This window comes from Camponotus vicinus, unplaced genomic scaffold (genome assembly GCF_025532165.1).
Source record: "Camponotus vicinus isolate PSW18456_S1 unplaced genomic scaffold, iyCamVici1.0 SCAF_2, whole genome shotgun sequence".
Taxonomy (NCBI): Eukaryota; Metazoa; Arthropoda; class Insecta; order Hymenoptera; family Formicidae; genus Camponotus; species Camponotus vicinus.
Genome location: NW_028141956.1, coordinates 17,155,336 through 17,180,314, shown reverse-complemented (window position 1 = coordinate 17,180,314; position 24,979 = coordinate 17,155,336). Strand labels below are relative to the sequence as shown.

The 24,979-nt window shown below is 28.7% G+C and overlaps 2 protein-coding genes, 1 long non-coding RNA gene and 1 pseudogene across 5 annotated transcripts; 1 reads left to right on the top strand and 3 right to left on the bottom strand.

Annotated features, from left to right (window-relative positions):
* Positions 1-682: 682 nt before the first annotated feature.
* LOC145966196 (uncharacterized) lies at positions 683-5,464 on the top strand. The gene is made up of 3 exons (XR_014436987.1): positions 683-1,395; positions 4,735-4,822; positions 5,020-5,464. It is a non-coding gene; the product is annotated as an uncharacterized LOC145966196 (long non-coding RNA).
* On the bottom strand, positions 2,469-4,282 carry LOC145966194 (uncharacterized). The gene is made up of 3 exons (XM_083090116.1): positions 3,878-4,282; positions 3,532-3,596; positions 2,469-3,252 (listed from the first exon to the last, which is right to left on the bottom strand). Exons 1-3 carry the CDS (start codon positions 4,141-4,143, stop codon positions 3,194-3,196), a joined length of 390 nt encoding a protein of 129 aa, XP_082946242.1. The 5' UTR covers positions 4,144-4,282; the 3' UTR covers positions 2,469-3,193.
* Positions 5,447-7,224, bottom strand: LOC145966195 (uncharacterized; annotated as a pseudogene). Its single transcript, XR_014436986.1, has 4 exons — positions 6,971-7,224; positions 6,534-6,771; positions 6,346-6,459; positions 5,447-6,177 (listed from the first exon to the last, which is right to left on the bottom strand). The product of XR_014436986.1 is annotated as an uncharacterized LOC145966195 (transcript).
* A 1,976-nt stretch (positions 7,225-9,200) lies between these two features.
* LOC145966193 (deubiquitinase DESI2) lies at positions 9,201-24,882 on the bottom strand. Of its 2 annotated transcripts, XM_083090115.1 has the most exons (7): positions 24,512-24,882; positions 20,946-21,064; positions 13,769-13,972; positions 10,737-10,809; positions 10,583-10,676; positions 10,366-10,507; positions 9,201-10,297 (listed from the first exon to the last, which is right to left on the bottom strand). In XM_083090115.1, exons 3-7 carry the CDS (start codon positions 13,892-13,894, stop codon positions 10,121-10,123), a joined length of 612 nt encoding a protein of 203 aa, XP_082946241.1. In that variant the 5' UTR covers positions 13,895-13,972; positions 20,946-21,064; positions 24,512-24,882; the 3' UTR covers positions 9,201-10,120. The 2 variants fall into 2 exon arrangements, with proteins under 2 accessions (XP_082946241.1, XP_082946239.1); XM_083090113.1 differs by lacking the exon at positions 20,946-21,064.
* Between the last annotated feature and the right edge of the window lie 97 nt (positions 24,883-24,979).

Genomic DNA, 24,979 nt, shown 5'->3' with positions numbered 1-24,979 from the left:
CAGAAATATTGCAAATACAATATTATATAAAATATAAATATTATAATATTATAATATAAATATTATAAATATTATAAAAAACATGATGCAGGTATATTTCTAAAATATTTCAGATACAAAATTACAATTGAAAAATTTTAATAAAATATCTTTTAACATTACAATATTACCGAGTCGTTGAATGATTAATCATAATTTCAATAGAAATATCCACATGAAATCTACATTGATATTTCGAGAATAAAGTACCTCGATGTAATAATGAAAAAAGAAAGTTGTATCCACGTAGATAATTCGTGGATAAATCTGCATCCACGTAAGCCACGTAAAATACGTGGATTCAACGAGGATGTGACGTAATTGTTTTTGTCGGGTTATAGATGAGAATTTATATTTTTATCCTCAAACCGGTGAACATTAGTAACATTTTCATTATTATATATTTTATAAGTAACATTACAAGTAACATGAATACTTTAATGTGTAGAAGACGGACATATAATACGCAAAAGTTTAATAGATGGTGAGGAGGCGGCACAGACTTCTAATATAACTAGACTGCTAACTCCCCATATTTTGCTTATATAAAATGTCCTCACATTTTATGTACTAACGTGACTTATTCTGCACATGCGCAGATACAATCGATATAGATATATATCATATACTTAACCTAGCTTGCGTATGTATATACATATAAACATGCGTTATCGCAGAGCGCATGCGCAGAATAGAATACCTTTATATACCTATCTGTGATTTGTACATAAAATCGAAGCCGTCTTATATATAAGGAGTTAGCAGTCTAGTATATATAAAAGTCTGTGGGAGGCGATCGTAACAGATACCATCCAGGTTTCAAACCAAGAGGCCAAGAGCAATTGGCGAAATAGTAAAATTTTGGAAGAGGAACAGCTCATCGAAGAAATACATAAACGTCCCCCGCTGTGGAATTTCAAGCTTCCTCTTAGTGAACGAACTATGCAAGCCAAAAAAAAAGCTGTGGGAAGAGATAAAAACAGCGATGAATAATAATATTCTATACTCATAATTGGGATAAGATTAAGTAGAGAGCCATTAAACATATTTTTGTATTTTTTCTAGATATAATAGACATTGCGACTATAAAGAAAAAATGGAAGTCATTGTGCGATACTTACCCAGTGAGAAATGATAAGTCGAATAGACGTCTAAAACGTTTAATAGATGTCCAATAGACGTTTATTAGACATCTTAGACGTCTAACAAACGTCTATCCGACTTGTCATTTCTCCTTGGGTATAGGACGTATAAAAGTAAGCAGCAGAAACCAAGCGGTTCAGCAGGGACCTCACAAAAGAAATGGGTGCACTTCGAACGAATGAAGTTTCTTAGCGATATGCAGCCCGAAATCGAGTACGTATTTATGAAATAACGAGCGTACAAACATATCTTAATGCAGTCCCAGTAAGCAAAAAATCATTAACCTAACGTTATTACAATGATATTTTCTAATGTCTAACGTTTTCAAATATGTAGTTTTTAATGTTGTATACAACGTCACTCTGAAAAAACTTTGACCCAGATTTCGAAATATCGACAATGTTTCTATAATATGTTTTTGTAACATTCTAATAATACTAAATAAATGCTGATTTAAATTTAATTTGTAACTATATTTTATCATTATATTAACATTAAATAATATTAATTCTAATATTTATGTGAAAGTGTTAATTACATTTTTCTATAACAATATTAATATTAACAAAATGTTTTCTATGATATATATACATATATATTCTAACATTTATTTAAAATTGTCATTAATATTTTACTTCTATTATAATTAACATTTCATTAACTTTTCATTTTTAGGAAGAAAATGGAAACATCAATATTATTATTATTAATATATTTTATTTCTATTATAAGTAATATATTTCTTCCACTAATTTACAATTCTTGTACACTTTTTATTTTTCAAGAAGAAAATGAAAACGTTACAATTTTAGAAATTTCAAATATAAAAAATTGTTTATATTTGAAACTTCTAAAATTATAACGTTTCTATTTTCTTCTTGGAAAATAAAAAAATGTGAAATTGTAAATTATTGGAAGAAATATATTACTTACAATAGAAATAAAATATATTAATAATAATAATGTTGATGTTTCCATTTCCTTCCTAAAAATGGAAAATATATATATTACGTACTTCATATATTATTGCGTTTATTTATTTTTTATATATAATACAATATATTTATATTATGTGTATGTATGTAGGGAGAGAGAAAAATATGAATGATGATAAGAAAATATCTGTAGAAAAACCTGTATTTATTTATTTCTATATATTTATCTATTTTCATATATAAATATAAAATGAAATTATATAAAAATATAAAAAGAAACAAACATCATTTTATGATATCACATAAATATTACACATTTATGTACCTAAGAGTAATGAAAATAAAAACATCTTAAAGAACAGATATTATATTCATTTGAAATATTTTACACCATGACAAAATTGTTGCATATAATGTCGCATATAATATCACAATCAGCAGAGGAGAGAATAAAGTAAAAAAAATTTGGTTTGAAACAATGGAATGACACTTTCTGCGTTTTTTTCGAAAATATATATATGTATAACCCTCTGTTATATTCTATATAACATTTCTAATAATATAAAATAAAATTCTCTACTTTGTATTTAATATCAAAGTTCTACCTTGTTTTTACACATTCAAGTAATCTCTCATTTTCTTTTAAAACATATATTATTGAAAAAGGGAAATTGCCTATGTTTCCGGCGAACGAGCCTGAATTCAAGAGCTGTGCGAAAAAGAATGGAAGAGACAAACTATCATCCGCAATGCACGTATTGATATCATCGTTGCCATGGGATGGTATGCTTTCCTTGAATTAAAAAAAAAAACAAAAGCAAACAAACAAATTCAAACAAACCAATTCCCTATCCATTGATATATGTTCTAAGCGTTTTCTCGGGAACAAAAGAAAAAAAGAAAAAAGAAAAGATCAATATATCTAACAGATTTTAAATCACAATGTCTAGCGATCTTTATAACGCGAGATCTATTTGCTCACTTTTAAGTCATACTGTCTTTGGTTTCAATAATTAAAAAAATACATATATCTCTAGTTATATATCATAAGCTAATAACTATATCACAGAGCTTGGTCATGGGTGCAAGCATGTATTTTTTTGTCTCAACTTCCCTCGACAGTAGTATATACCACCTGAAACATTTTAACACAAGTTGATATGAGCGAAGCAAAATCTAAAAGAATATTACAAAATAGTTGGTATGTATGTATATATGTAAATATGTATGCATACTATTTTCTCTGTATGCATAATATTTTTTACTCACTTACATAACTAAAGGCATGTTCCGATAAATACTACCAGTGTACTAAAAATCTATAATTCATTTAACGCATAATATATAATTATTCATCTACACTGGTAGTGTATATCGGAACATATCCCAAATATTGACATGATCTAATAATTACCTTTTTCACACACAATGATAAAGATGATGGAAGCTTTTCTCCCTTGTTCCTTTCTTGCGTTATATCTGAAACATTTTGTCACAGAGATTAGTAGAGCACAATCTGTAATTGTAATTTGCTTCATACATTGGCCGTGTTTCGAATTTACTGCCAGTACTAAAAATCTATAGTTTACATCACGTGGATTGCGTTACGAAAAATGGACGGAACACGACTATGCGTTATAAAAAATGGACGGAACAATGGACTACAATTACACGTTACTTTGAACTAACGTTAACTAATTTTATTTTTGGACTGCGATCTAATTAATACTCTAGAATTATTAGAAAAGATCGTATCTTACGACTTAGCAGTCCTTTGTCCGTGTAATCCGGAAGATAAAACTTTTTCTTTGTTGACACTGGACGGCCTCAAACGAGAGAGATGTACGGAAGATAAAGCTCGACTAATGTCGATGTGTACCGGTGCCGGCAGTCCCACTTCCCAGCATGCCCTGAGCCAATCAGGACATGATATTGCAGTGTATTCGCTTACGTAAGCGCAAGTATCACTCGCTAACCAATTATCGACGTAGTAGCCGCTGCGCGCGCAACTACAAATGTTGTACATCGGCTAGCGGCCGATTCACAAAAAATTTTTATCAAACATGTATTATAAAACATATATTATTTAAATAATTTTATTGTTGAAGAATTTGGCATTGTTTATGCATTTGTTGGATTTTTTATCACACTAATAAAAACATTATTTTACTCTCACTTTATGTATAATAAAACTCACGTTATAAAATGTATATTTATATATATATTTCTTTTTTGTAAGTTATAAATACATTAGAATAATATTAAAAAAGAAACATTTATAACAACACAAAATTCTTTAATGCAATTACGTTATTCTTAATATAAAATTTGTAATAAATTAAAATTATTACAACTATATTGAATTTAATATTAATAAATATATTACAATAATACTGATAAATATTTAAAATAATGTTTTTGGGATGTTTCTTTAATATTCAAAAATACTATATTATAAAATAATATGTTTAAAATATTTATAAAACATCATGTCAAAACGTTACAAAAATTTACATAAAATTAATGTTTCAAAAGATTGATTTAATGTTTCTTGCTTACTGGGGTAGTACATATTTGTTTATATTCATTGCATGTAAAATTAAACTGTATGTTACAGAACTGTAATCAATATCGCGACATTTCTCAGCGAAGAGTCTAATGATACTATGACTTTTGATGAAGCAGCAGCAGTGGTCGTGGATCACGTATGTTAATTTATTAATTATTTTCTTATGAAAAGTATTGAACGGAAATGAAAAATTAAAATTAATATTTGTGAAATTTTATTTTTTAATGAGATTTAAAAATTTTTATCTTTTGTTTTCAATTTTTCGCTACTCTATTTAATCTACAAATGTAATTAAAATAAAAGTAAAAAAATACAATCTCTAAATGATTGTAGGTAATCACAAACGTAGCTGCAGTAGCATAGATAGCGAAGATGGTTCCAATTTTGACCGATTAGTTGATGCTATAAATCAATCGATTAGCATACCACCGTTTGTGCCTCCTACGCCACCACCCTCTGACAAAGCAGCTTTGTATGGTAACCTTGTTGCTGCTCAATTACGAGAAATCAATCCTCAGGTTATGGATGACATAATGCTGCAAGTGATGCAATTGCTTAATAATGCTAAGAAAAAAAATTCTAATTAAATCACTGCCGTTTATTTCCTCTACCGACTGACAAAGCAGCTTTATTTAGTTCTATAAGTATTAAATAAGTATTAAATAAAGAATAAAGTTTATAATATATAAGTTTATTATATAATAAAGTTTATAATATATGGAAACTTTTTATATTTTTTATAGAAAAAGGTTTTTGTAATAAAAAATTATTTGTAGTAAAAAAATGTTTATATTTATTAGTATTTTATCTATTATATAATATTATACAAATTACATTATACAAATTACATTATAAAAATCATTTTTTAAATTTTATTTAGTTCTATTATATTGCCACGGTACTGCTCCTTCGTTATTAAAATAATGGCAAAATTTATTTCGAATTTCTATATTTTCTTTTGAACTCGTGTTTGATCCGCAGTTTGAGACTTCTCTGAAAGCATATCCATCTTCCGTGATAGTTCGCTAAGACCCTGGTTTAAAGCTATTTTGATAATCATCGACATCGACCACAGATGGAGGAACATACATATTTATATCATTGTCCTGTTGACGAAGCCAATTATGGAGACAAACAGTTGCCTGAACCATTAGCTTTGCATTTTCAGGACTGGCGATAATTGGTTTTCTATATATTCTCCATTGACTGGCGATTATACCGAATGTGTTTTCTATTATTCGTCTTGCACGACTCAAACGATAATTGCATATATTTTGTTCTGGTGTAAGTCCACCTCTTCCCGGATACGGTAGTATCCGGAAGTAAGTATGATTTTAAAGGAAAGGCTTCGTCTCCTACAAGACAATATGGTAAAATAGGTCCCCCTTCCTTAATCGCTGCTGGCTGTGGGATATTCATTCGACCTTCATCGAACGCTTTTCCTATAGCACTCTCCTTAAAAATACCGCCATCACTTCTTCAGCCATAAGGCTGATGGCAGAGAACGAGATGTTAGCGCTTACATCTGTCGTGGTCATGGACGTAAAGTAAGACAGAGAAAAACGTATACGTAAGTAACATATATATTTTTCTCTGCCTTATTTTACGTCTATGACTACGACAAACGTAAGCGCTAACATCTCGTTCTCTGCCATCAGCCTAAGTCCCAATATCCACAAATCGAATAATGTAATTTGCGTCGCAGATGGCCATGAGTACTATACTGTGACTATTTTTATAATTAAAAAACGCTGATCCAGCATTATTGGGACACTAAAAATAGAAGGATTATTTTTAATTGTACTTCTTTTTAAGTTATATTATACACTAACAATGAATTTACACACTTGAATAATAACGTGCTTACCATCTATGGCTCCAATACAGTGAATAAAAATCCATTTTTCATTGAAATCATTGGCGATATCTAACCAGTCTTTTTCTTCAAGCTGGCTTGAAAGAACCAAAGGGCACAAATAATCCCAAATTGCTTTGCACGTTTCATGTATTATAGTACTCGCTGTTGTCACTCCCACAAGATATTGATAAGACATTGATGTCATCGAATCTCCGGAAGCAAGATATCTACAATATTTTATATAATAATATTTATATATATTCATTAAGTAAAAATTTATAACATTAAGTTTGTTCGTGTCACATGCTCCAATATACTTCTACTCCAATGTGCTCTAATACGTTTACCGCAAACAAACCTATTGTTTCATACATGCACTAAAAAAATACTAAGTTAAAAAATTTAATTTGGTTGAGCTAAACAAACCTCAAGGTTAATGCCAATCGTTTTGGTGGTGAAATAGATTCTCGAATAAAGTCCTGCTTCTGCAATTTGTATCCGATTATTCCTAATAATTCCTCCAATTGAGTTGCAGTCATTCGGAAGTAATTGTGAAATCGTATGTCCTCCAATATCAATTTCGGAACCGATGCAAAGAAGAAACTGTGTTCATTATCCGTGTGTTCATTATTTTTAAAAATCGGAGCTACCCAAAACCTTTTCTTCTTATATTTATTTCTTTTCTTTTAAATAAAAACATCGCAGCAACTGCAGCAACTATACGTCGTCTTCTAATTTGAGCTATAACCGCCACTGTATGTATATAATATTTTACGTACTCGATGTATTGATTATAATATTCCAACTCCATTTTTATACTTGTTGCGGTTATGTCAGGTTATGTACTTAGCAATCGTCACTTTTTAACGCTGCTTTGCGTTGTGATGGAATGGGGGTAAAACGCCAGCTTTTACTCGCTGCGTGAAATTGTGCCTTCAGAACTGAAAATAGAAACCAATCACGTTCGATTGCTACTTAGCGGTTGAATCCGCTGAATGCGGCCAATGTTACACTATAAGGGTGGGGTCCCATGGAGCGTATTACGATACGCGCGTATTGAAAATCTGACCAATCGCAGACGTAACTTTCCTGTATCACAAACAGCGGAACGTCTGCGATTGGTCAGATTTTCAATACGCCCGATATGCGCGTATCGTAATACGCTCCATGGGACCCCACCCTAACATTGACCGCATTCAGCGGACTCAACAGTTGGGCAACATTACTAGATTTTCCGATGTAATTCGACGCTGATTGGTCGAACCTGAAAGTAGAAACCAATCACGTTCGATTGCTACTTAGCAGTTGTCTGCTGAATGCGGCCATTGGTTGTAACATTTTACACTTGTTGAAAAACGCCCAAAGAGAGTAAAGACCCTTGCACAATGCTAGGCAACAGGCAATAGAAATAGGGAATAGAAACTATTTACCAATAAATACGCGGAACAGAAAATATTCGCCAATAGGAGCAGAGAATAAATACTATTTCTGTTCTTATTGCCTGTTGCCTAGCATTATGCAAGGGGCTTAAGAAGATATATTTCCCTTTTTACTCATTCTAGAAGCGTTGCAATCGAGTCGAACATCCGTCGTTGTGCGATTGCGTACTAATTATGCACATTTGCAATATCGCTCAGTTTTTAGATCAAGAAAGAGAAAATGATATATTTGCACTCTAATGTTGGCTTCACTTTTCAAGCAGTATCGGCAGTATATACTTTTGCAGTGTTCCGATATTCACTAGTTTACGTCACGTACACTATAGATTTTCAGTATTGGCAGTTTATATCGGAACGCAATCTTTATAGGTATATGGTATGGCTACTTACATTGTCAATACAGGTTGTCACTTTCCACATGCATAGTAAACATAATATACATAACGAACATAGCGCTCTATATAGCCTCAGCTCTAATATAGATAATAATATAGATATGCTATTGACCTATTATATCGATTTGTTCTTGATTGAATTTATAGACTAAGAACAGATGAGAAAATACGTACGTATTACAAACTTGAATATGGAAATTTCATGTGATATTATTAATTTCAATTACTTATAATAAAAAAAACATTAACATTATCCTAGTAGAATTTCTGATTCTAATTCATTTTCAGAATATGCTATTTAAAATATTTACAATAAAACATTCTATAAAAGGTATAAAATCTATACATATGTGTGTGTGTGTGTGTGTGTACACACACACACACACACACACACATATATACACACACACAGGGTGTCGCAGACCACCCGTATCAGCCGAATATCTCAAAAACTGAGCGCGGCAGACAAAAATATTTCAGACAAAAGTTGTAAGGTTTCAAGTAACGCATTACATGGCGATATCAGTATGACCTTGAAGAGTGCTGTCAAGGTCACGTGAAGGTCACCTCCAACTTTTTAAATGGGACACCCTATATGCTTTTGCATATTCTTGTAGCTCATCTCGAGAGCTTTCCAAAACACTATAATTAAGTTAGCTTTCATTAAATACTTTCCGAGTTATGAGGCTTGAAATCATTTCTTAATTTTACATAAACCATAAAATATTTAGTAAAATATTCATTTTTCGATTATCTTACCTTAATACTTTTATGTACAAAATAATGAGAGGAATCAATTGGTGTAAAGAAAATACATAGTTATTTAAAAAAAAAAATGTAATTTGCAATTAACAATTCCATATTTTTTCTTAAAAAGCAATTAACAATTCCATATTTTTTTCACGTGACCTTGACAACACTCTTCAAGGTCATACTGATATCGCCATGTAATGCGTTACTTGAAACCTTACAACTTTTGTCTGAAATATTTTTGTCTGCCGCGCTCAGTTTTTGAGATATTCGGCTGATACGGGTGGTTTGCGACACCCTGTATACACACACACACACACACATACACAAATTATAGAAAGTAATTAGATCATTAAATATATTCACATTATTGCATATTTCTTACATATAATTTACACACACACACACACACACACACACACACACACACACACACACACACACACACACACACACACACACGCACGCACGCACACACACACACACACACACACACACATATTTATATATGACGTTCATTCATCATATTTTAAAACTTATTAGTGCTTTACAGCTTCAAATATGAAATAAACTTTTGTAAAAAAATTAATTTTAGTAATTATTCTTTTCTAGTATAACAAGTTTTGTTTTCATTAACATACAAGTTCCTTGTGCATATATTATAATTTGAATTTATATGTAATCTATTCATTATGTAACTATAGTATCTTGACTGTATTATTCAACAAAGAACACATGCGACATTGCAGATTGCCATCTTAGGAGATGTGTTGCAACAAAGGCAATCTTTTTAGTACTAATTGTTAGCAGTCGCATTCAAATGTACAATATCAAATTTGTACCTTGCTTTGACGGTTTAATTTCTTAGATTTTCAAATCTTGGCAAAGTCATAGCTCTAATTAATATTTTTTCCATCCATATTTAATATTACCTAGAATGTATAACTTCTACGGTATTTTAGACCGTGCATTTTAACGATATTAACTAAATGTTACAATGAAGTATCCGATGGTGGTGTACTTTCGTGATGACTAATTTGACTGAGAGAATGTTGCAAAGCATCAGGCGTTAGCCATTCCTTTGGTAAACAACGTTGTAGAAAGGGTACACATGAACTGAAATATGCTAAACGATTTACCCAACCAGGTATTTCCTGCCCACATAGAATCTAAAATATATTGATTTTCATTATATTGTTTATACTATATATCTATGTTGTTAAGAAAAATAATATACCAGTGTAAACTGACTGCTGAAGTGATTACAATTTTTATTCATCAAATGATAACGGTCCCCTCTAAAATCTTTACCTAACTCTGTAATAATTCTTGAAACATCTTCTTCTGTGAAATCTGTATATCCAATATGAACAGATTGTCTATAACATAACCATATAATACACTGTAGATTTTAATTTTAAAGAGTATCTTTATATAAAAAATAAAAACTGTACCTATATCTAAATTGTTCGCCTAATTCTTCGGCTACCCTTGGTGTGATTTCAAAAATACCACTTCTTGGTTGAGCATGACCACCATATGCATATTCTGTAGCAGAAATACATTTCAAATTCTTATTTCATAATTGATAATTTTTCAAATATATACCTGTTCCATATATTTCCACTCCTGAATGAAATACACCAAGGCCAATAGGTGTAGTATATTCATTTATCCAGTACTGAAATAGAACACACACACACATATATATATAGTATTTCTCATAACATACTAATTATATACAGGGTGTTAGAAAAGTCTAGAAACGGTCAAATATCTCGAAGACGAAACGTTTCTGAGAAAAATGTTTCGGACCAAAGTTGTAGGATTTCGAAAGATCTATTTACTGGCGCTATGAGTTTAACCTTGGATGGCGTCGCCAAGATCAGAGCAAGGTCACCTAGAATTTTTTAAATGGGACCCACTACTTTTTATTACTTATTCTTGTAGCTTATCTCGAGAGCTTTCCAAAACACTATAATAAAGTATTTCTTCATTGAGTACTTTTTGAGTTATGAGGCTTGAAATAATGTCTTAATTTTATATAAACCATAAAATATCTAGTAAAATATTCATTTTTCGATTATCTTACCTTAATACTTTTATGTACAAAATAATGAGAGTAATCAATTGGTGTAAAGAAAAAACAACTGTATGTTTTCTTTACACCAATTGATTACTCTCATTACATTTTGTACATAAAAGTATTAAGGTAAGATAATCGAAAAATGAATATTTTACTAGATATTTTATGGTTTATATAAAATTAAGAAATTATTTCAAGCCTCATAACTCGAAAAGTACTCAATGAAGAAATACTTTATTATAGTGTTTTGGAAAGCTCTCGAGATAAGCTACAAGAATAAGTAATAAAAAATAGGGGGTCCCATTTAAAAAATTCTAGGTGACCTTGCTCTGACCTTGGCGACGCCACCCAAGGTTAAACTCATAGCGCCAGTAAATAGATCTTTTGAAATCCTACAACTTTGGTTCGAAACATTTTTCTCAGAAACGTTTCGTCTTCGAGATATTTGACCGTTTCTAGACTTTTCTAACACCCTGTATACATGGTATTCCATTTTAAATAATGCATTAAAATTTCTCGAAAACTGGTAGATACGGAAAAATGTTTTAAACAAATGTTGTATGGTTCATACGGGGACAGAAGGTATCATTGATTTGACCTTAGGTGGCGTCGTTAAGGTCAAGGTCACATCAATTTTTTTAAATGGAACACCATATTTTTAATTCCAGAATTTAATAGCTGATAGCAAAAACTTTTCAAAATACTATAGTGAAGTTCATTTTCATTAAGTACTTTTCGAGTTATGAGAGATGAGTTTTTGAGCATTTATTAAATTCTTAATGTTGCGTTTATTTTTAGTTCATTTTTTATGTACGTACAATGTGGTGCACAAAAAATGAATTAAAAATAAACGCAATATTAAGAATTTAATGTAGTATGTACTATAACACTAATAGTACGATAAAGCACCCCGACGTGAGAAGCAAGGGGGACTCATGTTAATAAAGCACCTCAACGTGAGAGGCAAGGTAATCTCACGTTAATAAATTTAAGGTCTCGGTGCTAATGCTGAAAACTGTAACTTCGAGTCTCATAACTCGGAAAGTACTCAATAAAAATGAACTTCACTATAGTATTTTGAAAAGCTCTTGCTATCAGTTATTAGATTCTGGAGTCAAAAATATGGTGTTCCATTTTAAAAAATTGATGACTTTGACCTGATCTTAACGATGCTACCCAAGCTCAATTCAATAATACCTTCTTATGTGCCCCTCCGAACCATACATTTATTTAAAAGACTTTTTCATATCTACCATAGTTTTCGAGAAAATCTTAATGCATTATTTAAAATGGGACACCCTGTATACAGGGTGTTCGGAAATTCAACGACAAATTTTCAGAGATTGTCGGGGGCACCATAAGAATCATTTTTTGCAAATGAACCTGAGGTCGGAAACGTGTCATTACATCGCTACGGCATACGGAGTGTTCGAAAGAGTCGGGACCTCGAAATATCACAAAAAATAGAAGTTTTACAAAAAATTGTTTCAAACAAAAGTTGTAGGGTGTAAAAAGGTCTATTTACTGGCGCCATGTGTTTGACCTTGGATGGCGTCGCCAAGGTCACAAGGCCACCTTGAATTTTTGAAATGGAACCCACCACTTTTTATTGCATATTCTTGTAGCCCTTCTCGAGGCCTTTTCGTTCTTTTGTTTCGAAAAAAAAAATGGAATTTGCAATTAACAATTACATTTTTTTCTTAAAAATAACTATGTGTTTTCTTTACACCAATTGATTCCTCTCATTATTTTGTACATAAAAGTATTAAGGTAAGATAACCGAAAAATGAATATTTTACTAGATATTTTGGTTTATGTAAAATTAAGAAATGATTTCAAGCCTCATAACTCGGAAAGTACTTAATGAAAACTAACTTAAGTATAGTGTTTTGGAAAGCTCTCGAGATGAGCTACAAGAATATGCAAAAGCATATAGGGTGTCCCATTTAAAAAGTTGGAGGTGACCTTCAGGTGACTCTTCAAGGTCAAACTAATGGCACCATCTTATGTCCCCCTCGAAACCATACAACTTTTGTCTGAAACATTTTTCTCTAAATTGCTTCGTTTCCGAGATATAAATTTGTAACACTTTACGTGGGCTAGCCTGTATATATATATATGTATATATATATAAGGGTGGCTCTCATGACTAGAAGCGCGTGCCGCCATCATGTTTCGGAGTCCATCCACCGCTCCCTTCCCACTCACGCTTCGCCGTGCGCTATCAAGATACAGTGAGACCGCCTTCGCCGCTGCACGCTTCTAGCCACGCGCATTGATCGATCTTTTTTAATTAATATCTCGAAATTTTACGTGGTTTTTGTAAAATAATAAAAGACTTTTTAGTTCAGTTTAACGAGATCTACTTATGGCTTTACTTTGTTCCGAGATACCGGGAACACCCTGTGTATGTATGTGTGTGTGTGTGTGTGTGTGTGTGTGTGTGTGTGTGTGTGTGTGTGTACAACTAAATTTATAAAAATTAATAAGTAATAACAATAAATAATTCTTAATGATATTTATTTGTTGCAATATGTTGAAAATGATAGCTTACCATATCATAAACATTAAGAATAATTGGCTCACGTGCCATTTTTGGAATCAATTCCTCACTATCTTGTGGATAACCCAAACAACTGGGAAAAGAGAGATTACAATTAAGGCCTGAAGAAAACATCATTGGAGGATCTTTGTAATCCACAGAATATAGTTGATTATTAATAATCCTCTCTCTTTTTTTATTTCTTTAATACACCTCCTAACAAATAAATACAATCATATTATTTCATAAAACTTCTATAAATATAAAAGATTATAATTATCAAATTAAAATTATTAAATATTTACATAAATAAAAAAATTATACATATTTATTAAAAATTTATTAAAAATTATACATATTTTTTTGTTTTGACATTTAAGGAAATAGATGAAAAATATTGTAAAATTATTTTTTTAATTTTTACATATTTTGAATAGGACATTAAAGAAATATAATATATAATATCATATTTAAGTATATATTTACATTATTAGGTATATAAAATATTATATTAAATATTACATATACTATACACACACACACACACATATACAGGGTGTCGCAGACCACTCATATCAGCCGAATATCTCAAAAACTGAGCGCGGCAGACAAAAATATTTCAGACAAAAGTTGTAAGGTTTCAAGTAACGCATTACATGGCGATATCAGTATGACCTTGAAAAGTGTTGTCAAGGTCGCGTAAAGGTCACCTTGAATTCTGTAAACGGAAACCTCATTTTTTTATTGCATATTCTTGTAGCTTATCTCGAGAACTTTCCAAAACACTATAATTAAGTTAGTTTTCATTAAGTACTTTCCGAGTTATGAGGCTTGAAATCGTTTCTTAATTTTACATAAACCGTAAAATATCTTGTAAAATATTCATTTTTCGATTATCTTACCTTAATACTTTTATGTACAAAATAATGAGAGGAATCGATTGGTGTAAAGAAAACACATAATTGTTTCGAAAAAAAAAATGTAATTGTTAATTGCAAATTACATATTTCTTTCGAAACAACTATGTATTTTCTTTACATCAATTAATTCCTCTCATTATTTTGTACATAAAAGTATTAAGGTAAGATAATCGAAAAATGAATATTTTACAAGATATTTTTTACGGTTTATGTAAAATTAAGAAACGATTTCAAGCCTCATAACTCGGAAAGTATTTAATGAAAACTAACTTAATTATAGTGTTTTGGAAAGCTCTCGAGATAAGCTACAAGAATATGTAATAAAAAATAGGCAGTTCCATTTAAAAAATTGAAGGTGACCTTCACGTGACCTTGATAACACTCTTCAAGGTCATACTGATATCGCCATGTAATGCGTTGCTTGAAACCTTACAACTTTTGTCTGAAGTATTTTTGTCTGCCGCGCTCAGTTTTTGAGATATTCGGCTGATACGGGTGGTCTGCGACACCCTGTATATACAGGGTGTTTGGAAATACAATCGACAAATTTTCAGAGATTGTCAGGGGCACCATAAGAATCATTTTTTGCAAATAAACCTGGGGTCGGAAACGTGTCATTACATCGCTACGGCATACGGAGTGTTCGAAAGAGTCGGGACCTCGAAATATCACAAAAAATAGAAATTTTACAAAAAATTGTTTCAAACAAAAGTTGTAGGGTGTAAAAAGGTCTATTTACTGGCGCCATGTGTTTGACCTTGGATGGCGTCGCCAAGGTCACGACAAGGCCACCTTGAATTTTTGAAATGGAACCCTCTACTTTTTATTGCATATTCTTGTAGCCCTTCTCGAGTCCTTTTCATTTTTTTGTTTCGAAAAAAAAAAATGTTATTTGCAATTAACAATTACTTTTTTTTTCTTAAAAATAACTGTGTTTTCTTTACACCAATTGATTCCTCTCATTATTTTGTACATAAAAGTATTAAGGTAAGATAATCGAAAAATGAATATTTTATTAGATATTTTATGGTTTATGTAAAATTAAGAAATTATATCAAGCCTCATAACTCGAAAAGTACTCAATGAAGAAATACTTTATTATAGTGTTTTGGAAAGCCCTCGAGATAAGCTACAAGAATATGCAATAAAAAGTGGAGGGTTCCATTTCAAAAATTCAAGGTGGCCTTGTCGTGACCTTGGCGACGCCATCCAAGGTCAAACACATGGCGCCAGTAAATAGACATTTTACACCCTACAACTTTTGTTTGAAATAATTTTTTGTAAAACTTCTATTTTTTGTGATATTTCGAGGTCCCGACTCTTTCGAACACTCCGTATGCCGTAGCGATGTAATGACATGTTTCCAACCCCAGGTTCATTTGCAAAAAATGATTCTTATGGTGCCCCCGACAATCTCTGAAAATTTGTCGATTGAATTTCCGAACACCCTGTATATACAGGGTGTCCTAGACCACACGTACACCCCTTTTCTTTCAAAAACTAAGCATTTTAGAGAAAAACGTTTTCGACAAAAATTGTATGGTTTTGAGGGGAACATAAGATGGTGTCATTGGTTTGACCTTGGATGGGTCATCGTTAAGGTGAGGTCAAGGACACCTTTTAATTTCTTAAATGGAACCACCTATTTTTTATTGCATATTCTTATAGCTTATGTCGAGAGCTTTCCAAAACACTATAATAAAGTATTTTTTCATCAAATACTTTTCGAGTTATAAGGCTTGAAATAATTTCTTAATTTTACATAAACCATAAAATATCTAGTAAAATATTCATTTTTCGATTATCTTACCTTAATACTTTTATGTACAAAATAATGAGAGGAATCGATTGGTGTAAAGAAAACACATAATTGTTTCGAAAAAAAAAATGTAATTGTTAATTGCAAATTACATTTTTTTTTTCGAAACAATTTTGTGTTTTCTTTACACCAATTGATTCCTCTCATTATTTTGTACATAAAAGTATTAAGGTAAGATAATCGAAAAATGAATATTTTACTAGATATTTTATAGTTTATGTAAAATTAAGAAATTATTTCAAGCCTTATAACTCGAAAAGTACTTGATGAAAAAATTCTTTATTATAGTGTTTTGGAAAGCTCTCGACATAAGCTATAAGAATATGCAATAAAAAATAGGTGGTTCCATTTAAGAAATTAAAGGTGTCCTTGACCTCACCTTAACGATGCTATCCAAGATCAAACCAATGACACCATCTTATGTTACCCTCAAAACTATACAATTTTTGTCGAAAACGTTTTTCTCTAAAATGCTTAGTTTTTGAAAGAAAAGGGGTGTACGGGTGGTCTAGGACACCCTGTATATACAGGGTATCCCATTTAACTTGAGACATCGAAGTAACTCGAAACCATGGCGGTTTCGGTGAGAATGTTTTAAACAAAAGTTGTATGGTTTTAAGGGGGCCATAAGATGGTGTTATTGGTTTTACCTTGAAAAGTCGTTTGAAGGTCACGTGAAGGTCACCTCCAACTTTTTAAATGGGACACCCTATATATTTTTGCATATTCTTATAGCTTGCCTCGAGAGTTTTCCAAAACACTATAATAAAGTATTTCTTCATTGAGTACTTTTCGAGTTATGAGGCTTGAAATAATTTCTTAATTTTACATAAACCATAAAATATCTAGTAAAATATTCATTTTTCGATTATCTTACCTTAATACTTTTATGTACAAAATAATGAGAGGAATCAATTGGTGTAAAGAAAACACATAGTTGTTTTGAAGAAAAAATATGTAATTTGCAATTAACAATTCCATATTTTTTCTTAAAAACAATTGTATGTTTTCTTTACACCAATTGATTACTCTCATTATTTTGTACATAAAAGTATTAAGGTAAGATAATCGAAAAATGAATATTTTACTAGATATTTTATGGTTTATGTAAAATTAAGAAATTATTTCAAGCCTCATAACTCAAAAAGTACTCAATAAAGAAATACTTTATTATAGTGTTTTGGAAAGCTCTCGAGATAAGCTACAAGAATAAGTAATAAAAAATAGGGGGTCCCATTTAAAAAATTCAAGGTGGCCTTGTCGTGGCCTTCAAACGACTTTTCAAGGTAAAACCAATGACACCGTCTTATGGCCCCCTTAAAACCATACAACTTTTGTTTAAAACATTCTCACCGAAACCGCCATGGTTTCGAGTTACTTCGATGTCTCAAGTTAAATGGGACACCCTGTATATATATATATATATATATATATATATATATATATATATATATATATATATATATTATATAAAAAGTGTATGTATATAAATACATATATATAATATATAATACAATATATGTAAAAACAGATCTGTAAAAATTAGGATCAAATGTAAACGATATGTTAATAGGTTGAATAAATAAAGCTAAGAAAGTTCATATAAACTTATATCCGAAAATGCTTCATTAAAAAATTATAATCTTTCAAAGATCAGTAGCCAATTTTGTTCTTGTAACTTTATTAAAGTTTCTAATAAGTTTCTGTGTTTCTAATACAGCCTTAGGCTGTGTTTACATCACGTATACTATAGATTTTCAGTACTGGTAATTTATATCAAAACGCAACTTAAATAGACTTGCTGACTTGAAAACAAATAACTTTCAGTTATTGTTTACATGTCTTGATGTATAGAATGTATAGAATCTATAGATTTTTATCACATTTGTTTTTATTAGATTTTAATATGTTTAATATTATAATTTCAATTTGAATCGTTGTGAATTTATTTTTGCAATTACAGTGAATAACTGTGTTTCTTCTGAATAATATGCATAATATTGTTAGCAATTCTGTCTAACAAGAGTTATAAATACAATTTTACTCGCTTATTTTTCAACATTTAATTTTGAAAATTTAACTCTTTAATAAAGCACTTTTAAATATAAGTTTATAAAAATTTTCTTTATTTAGTCCCGTTAACATATTATAAAAATTTAATTCTGATCTTTATGGATATCTGATATATTATATTTTAATTATTTATATATAAATTATGTAATTATAAGTAAATTAATTATAATTATAAAATTAATTATAAGAAATATATTAAAATCATATAAAAATATATTATTATATAATTTAATTATTATATATATACATATTTAATATTATATACATTTTATTATTATATATTTTTATATTATTTTAATTATTATATGTATATTTAAAATGCAATATTAAGATATTTTCTATATATATTTCTCATTATATTTTTTTAACTCAAATCAATTGACCAACCAAATCAGTTTTGAAATCGATTTTTCTTTAACAAAAATATCAAATTAACATTTTATTTTCTATTGTAGTTTTCTAATCTTCAGTATCGTATATCTTTATAGTTTAAATTTTATTAAATCTTATTTAAAATTAGCTAAAAAATAATAAATTTTTAATCTATTTATTGCATACTTTATAGTCTTTAATTTATAAAAACGTTTTCTTTTCAATCACTTAAAAATTATTAATGCATTGATATTTTTTAAGGAAAAATCAATACCAAAATAATTAAAAAATATATCGTTAAAAAATGATGCATGAAAAACAGGATATTCTGCATAAATATTCTGAATATAATACAAAAATATAATATCCCAGGTAGCAAGTACACGTCATTTTGACGTTCCAAACTGGTCATTTGTGGTCATATGTCATCAAAGTGACTAATTTGCTACATGACTTTATATTGACGTCTTGATATGACATTATTTTGACGTCATATTTCAGTCATGAACTGACGATTATTATATTATTAATGTGATTAGTTAGTACATCGATCCCATTAAAAAATCTTTTAAAATTTTTTACATAAAATGACTTTCGCGATCAGACTTTAACAATTTTTCTTTCGAGATATGCATTTATTTGTGCACGACTCATGTTGCTTAACCACTCAAGTATTCATTAAATTAGTGCACAGTGAAATATTAGCTATATCAATCGAGTGTAATTAAAGTACCAAAAAATATATATTTTTTTTATAATACAGTTGATTGGCAAAATATATCTTTATAAAACGCAGGCAACGAGACATTATTTGTTAAAATTTTATATGATATTAGATGTAAGTTTTTATTTACGTTAAAATAAAATAATAATAACAAATATAAAACTTATGACCTATTTTCTTACCATATTTGCGTTTTCCAGCGTTTTCGAATAAAGCAGTTTAATCGATCCGAGATTCTTCTGAAGAATAGAATGGCTGTAATTGTTCAATGATGCTCTCGAATAGGTTAATCTGCTTTATTTGACAATGCTATTAAATACATTATTATGCTAAGAAAAAGACGTCAAAATATGGTACATTTTACGACGTCAAAATGTGGTACATGTCATGACGTCAGAATCTGTGACATTACGTCACTTTTACGTCATAAAAATGTCAATTCGTGATGTCAAGAATAGTCAGTGAATGACCAATTTGAAACGTCAAAATGACGTGTGCTTGCTACCTGGAATGATCTAGTAAATAAAAAGCAATATTGATAGTTCGCCATTTTAAACTGCAACAAAATGGCATAGTGTCCACATTAAAAACTTATGTTTTATTGATAAAATCTGCTGATAATAGAACATATTGTCAACATAACAACTTAATAGTAGCAGAAATTGAGCAATCTGTCAATGTAGATTTATTAATGTTATCAATGTACCATTGACAAACTTATTGTATTTATTCACACACAACATATGACAGATCTTGCATCGATTGATTCTTTATATATCTCTTTTTGTCAATAAAATTAAATATCTTAAAAAATAATATTAAACTATTGCTATCATTTTAAAGATTGCTATCAATTTAAAAAATATTTATTAAAAGTATATTTGAACATGTTTAAGCATATTTAAAAAATATCATTTTTGTACTAATGCTAAACTAATTACAATTATTTAACAATAAGAATAGTTAAAAATTTCTATTATTTTTTTTTTCAAATAATTTTTTGATACAGATATAATAATATGCAGACACAAATTATTTATACAATTAATATTTTGTTTCATATATTAACATACTGAAGAAAATAACAAGAATTATAAATATATTTGGAATAGAATTGAAAAAAAAACATATTTTTGATTAAATATATTGTTTTTCTAACATAATCAATTTTTATATTAATAATAATATATTTTCATATAAATATATTTTTCACTAATATATTTTATAAATTAATATTTTATATATATATATATATATATATATATATATATATATATATACCCAGTAAGCAAAATGTTAGCAGGTTGGCAGCAGATTGGCAGCAAATTCGATCAGAATCCCACACCAGAACCGTAGTCATCTGTGTCCGCATTAAGCTTTTGTTTTGGCGATAGAAAAATCTGTAAAATATAACTTGTCAACAAACTGTCGGCAGAAACTGCAGGATCTGCGCGATGCAATTTGATGTTAGATTGCCAGCAGAAACCGAGCAGAATCTGCGCATGCAACCTGATGGCAAATTGACAGCAGAAACTGCACAAGATTTACGCTTACTTTTATTAATATTATATAAATGCAACAAAATTGATTATTATAAGTGCTAAATAAGAATATGATCGGCAAGTTAATTACAATTTTCTTCTAACATGACATATATGTCATATGTTATATCGTAATATATGTTAATGTAATATATGTTATATCGTAGTTATATCTCATATAGCGAAGGACTAATTTAATTAAATTAAATTAATAATAAAGTAAATAATAAAAGTAAATGTAACTTGTAAAACTGGAGATGTAATTTATTTAGAATTAAATTCTTGCTTTATGTCTCAAATAGACAGTACATGAATAATTTTCCATTTATCATATTGATTCCAATCAGTTTAATATTCTGAATCTCATCTGCTTATATCAGATATCAGAAATTAAAGTGATAGAAATTAAAATGATAATTACTATATTTTTAGTCTTTTATTCATATTCGCGATTTTATATATATTTCTGACAGAAATTAGATTACGAGAAAGTACAGCTCACGTAGCGGTAAGTGAAGGAACTATCGAATCATGCAAACTCTGTTCCGTTTCTGCCGTCAATCTGCTATCAGAGATTGTGTGCGCAGATCCTGCTCGATTTTTGCTATCAAATTGCGCCTCACAGATCCTGTTAAATTTCTGCTATCAATTTGCCGTCAGTTATATCTGCAGACTTTACGCGATTTTTGCCGATAATTTGACATCAAATTTCATTGCGCAGATCCTGCTCGGTTTCTGCCGACAATCTGTTGTCAAATTGCGTCGCACAGATCCTGTTCAATTTCTGCCATCAATCTGCCGTCAGTTATATCAGCAGGCTCTACTCGATATCTGCCGAGAATTTGATATCAAATTTCATTGCGCAGATCCTGCTCGGTTTCTGCAACCAATCTGATATCAAACTGTGTTGCGCAGATCTTGCTCGATTTTTGCCACCAATCTGCTATGATAATTTTAAACAAATCCTGTTCAGTTTCTGCTATCAAATTATGTCAGCAGGTTTTGTAACATTTCTGCTGACATTCTGTTATCATTATTTGATATAACAAATTTTTTATACAATCTGCAATCTTACTGTCGACAAAAATTTGTAGCAGAAATTGACAAAATCTGTTTGAACAGACTTTGCTGACTGGGTATATATATATAATTCTCGAAAAAATATTAATTAACTCAGTCTTCTATTTTATTTTTCTAATAGACATAATTATTGATTTTATCTCTTTTGGAAAGGGCAAATTGTAAACTCAAGATAAATTTTCAATTCAAGGTAAATTTTTTTTAGATTTATATCTATTTGAAATTTGATGAAAATGATAGAATTTAATAACAAAATAATTTTGATTAATAATGACTTTGCTAATTATTCATTCATATCTATTTTCTTAAAGATTTTTCTTACATCATTGAAATTAATATTTATATTGATAACATCTACACATAAAGGTTATATTAAATATGTAAATTAAACATTGATACATGAAATTATATATGATACATCTTGTATATAAAAAATACCTTATTTAAATCATTTTTAATTCAGAATATATCATTACAAAAAAGAATTAGTTAACAATAAAAAGATTTTATATTGTAATAAAAAATATGTTATATAAATTAATCAGTTACATGTATCTCAAGGCAAGATAAATTAGTTATAAATGGATTATGTCTTTTAAGAATAAAATTATAGATAAGTTTTTCCCATAAAATACTTTGCTTTTGTTAAAATAAAAATAATCAGAAGATAACTTCTTCTCTATAAGTAATATAGATATTTATAATATAGATATATTTAATAGTATATCTTTAATATATTTGCCTAAATTTATAGTTAAATATAAATTAAATAATTAAACATAAATTAGTTACATTATTGCATAAAATATGAATATAATCAAAAATATAAATAGATTTCTATACATCTAAATATTATTTAAACAGAAAATATATTTATTTAAGATAATATATATCTACTAATTTTATATTAATATTATACTGTTTTATATTAATTTTATTAATATTATACCAAATTTTTTACATATTTTAGATAAGTATAAAACTTTTTTTGATTATAACATATAACTGATTAATTTATATAACATATTTTTTGTAAAATAAAATCTTTTTATCATTAACTAATTTTTTTTGTAATGATTCTCAAATGAAAATGATTTAAATAAGGTATTTTTTATATACAAGATGTATTATATATAATGATATGCATCAATATAATATGTAATATAAATATATGAACTAACATGGAACTTATCAGTCTGGTTTTCTGAAAATAAATATGAAATAAATATAAAATAAATATTTTTAATTTATATATTATTATATATTATATATTTTAGAATAAATTAAACATTAATTATATAGCTGTCCTTATTAAATAACTTGTTTAATTGATACTTTCTACATTATTTTATCCAAAAAAATTATACAAATATATAAGGATAAATATGATAAAATATGTATTATTTTACAAAATATATATTAATATAAAAAATATATATTATTTTACAAAAATTATGTTATATAAATTAATCAGTTATATGTTATAATCAAAAAAAGTTTTATATTTATCTAAAATATGTAAAAAATTTGGTATAATATTAATAAAATTAATATAAAACTTAGTATAATATTAATATAAAATTAGTAGATATATATTATCTTAAATAAATATATTTGTGTAGATTTAAAACAGGATCAACACACTAGCACACATAATACTTTGTAATTAATTATTAAATTTATCCTCTTTTAATATTATATTATATTACTTTTGTTCAATTTATTTCTTTTTTTATTTCAATATTTTAATATTGTATTAGTAGTCTTTTCGTTACTATTAAGTATTGAATATTATTTTGATACAATCATCTTTAATAACTGGAAAAATTTATTAATTTTTATATTTGTAATATATGAGAATATTCTTCGTATATGTTAGAAATGATCTTCGAAATATATTAAATACAAATGTTATATTTAAATAATTATCTACTTTAATACATATATAGAAATAAGAAATAACAATATTATTTTTGAATAATAAAATTCTAAATTCGTTGAAATTAGTGCTTTATAATGCTTTACATTTAAGATATTGACAGCTTGTCAAACGATAATAGTTTGTTTTTTACTATGAGATTAAATCATACACAAACAAACTATTATTAAAAAATTTCTTAAATACTTTCTTAATGATTATATATATATATATATATATATATATATATATATATATATATATATATATATATATATTCTTCTGTAAAATTATTAAATGTCACTTACTCTTTACTTGATTTTCTGTCTTAAAGAAAAACGATTTGTCCGTTTTATTTTCTACACTTTCTACACTTAGATTACTTGCTCGCTCACTCATCGATACATGATATATCCATTTTATCTTAATTGAAAGTTCTAAAAAGTGCAAGCAAAGAGAGCTATCCAATAGAATATTCCACTTGAAAGCCACATTAAACCAGTATCAGATTATCGAAGAAAGATTATTGAAACTAAAGGTTGAAGATCGGACGTCGTTCAATCGTTTGATCATATTATGATTATGATTTGTATTATATCTTGTAAAATTACATTTAGAAAGAAATTGCGCTATCGTTGCCTTGTACATTTAGTGTCACCATGCTTTTACACATCGACTTAATAATATATAGACGTAGCACTAGCAGCCAATGAGCACAGGCATAAGGGCCAGTATTCATAGGCCTGGTTTACACCGACCGTTTGATACGCGTATCA

Coding starts and splice junctions, on each gene's coding strand:
- LOC145966194 (XM_083090116.1), bottom strand. CDS start 4,143: ATGTACAACATTTGTAGTTGCGCGCGCAGCGGCTACTACGTCGATAAT. Junction 3,597..3,877: donor GGACAAAGGACTGCTAAGTC/GTAAGATACGAT, acceptor AAAATGTTTCAG/ATATAACGCAAGAAAGGAAC. Junction 3,253..3,531: donor TATCATTGTGTGTGAAAAAG/GTAATTATTAGA, acceptor AAAATGTTTCAG/GTGGTATATACTACTGTCGA.
- LOC145966193 (XM_083090115.1), bottom strand. CDS start 13,894: ATGATGTTTTCTTCAGGCCTTAATTGTAATCTCTCTTTTCCCAGTTGT. Junction 10,677..10,736: donor AGTGGAAATATATGGAACAG/GTATATATTTGA, acceptor TTTCTGCTACAG/AATATGCATATGGTGGTCAT. Junction 10,298..10,365: donor TCAGCAGTCAGTTTACACTG/GTATATTATTTT, acceptor AATATATTTTAG/ATTCTATGTGGGCAGGAAAT.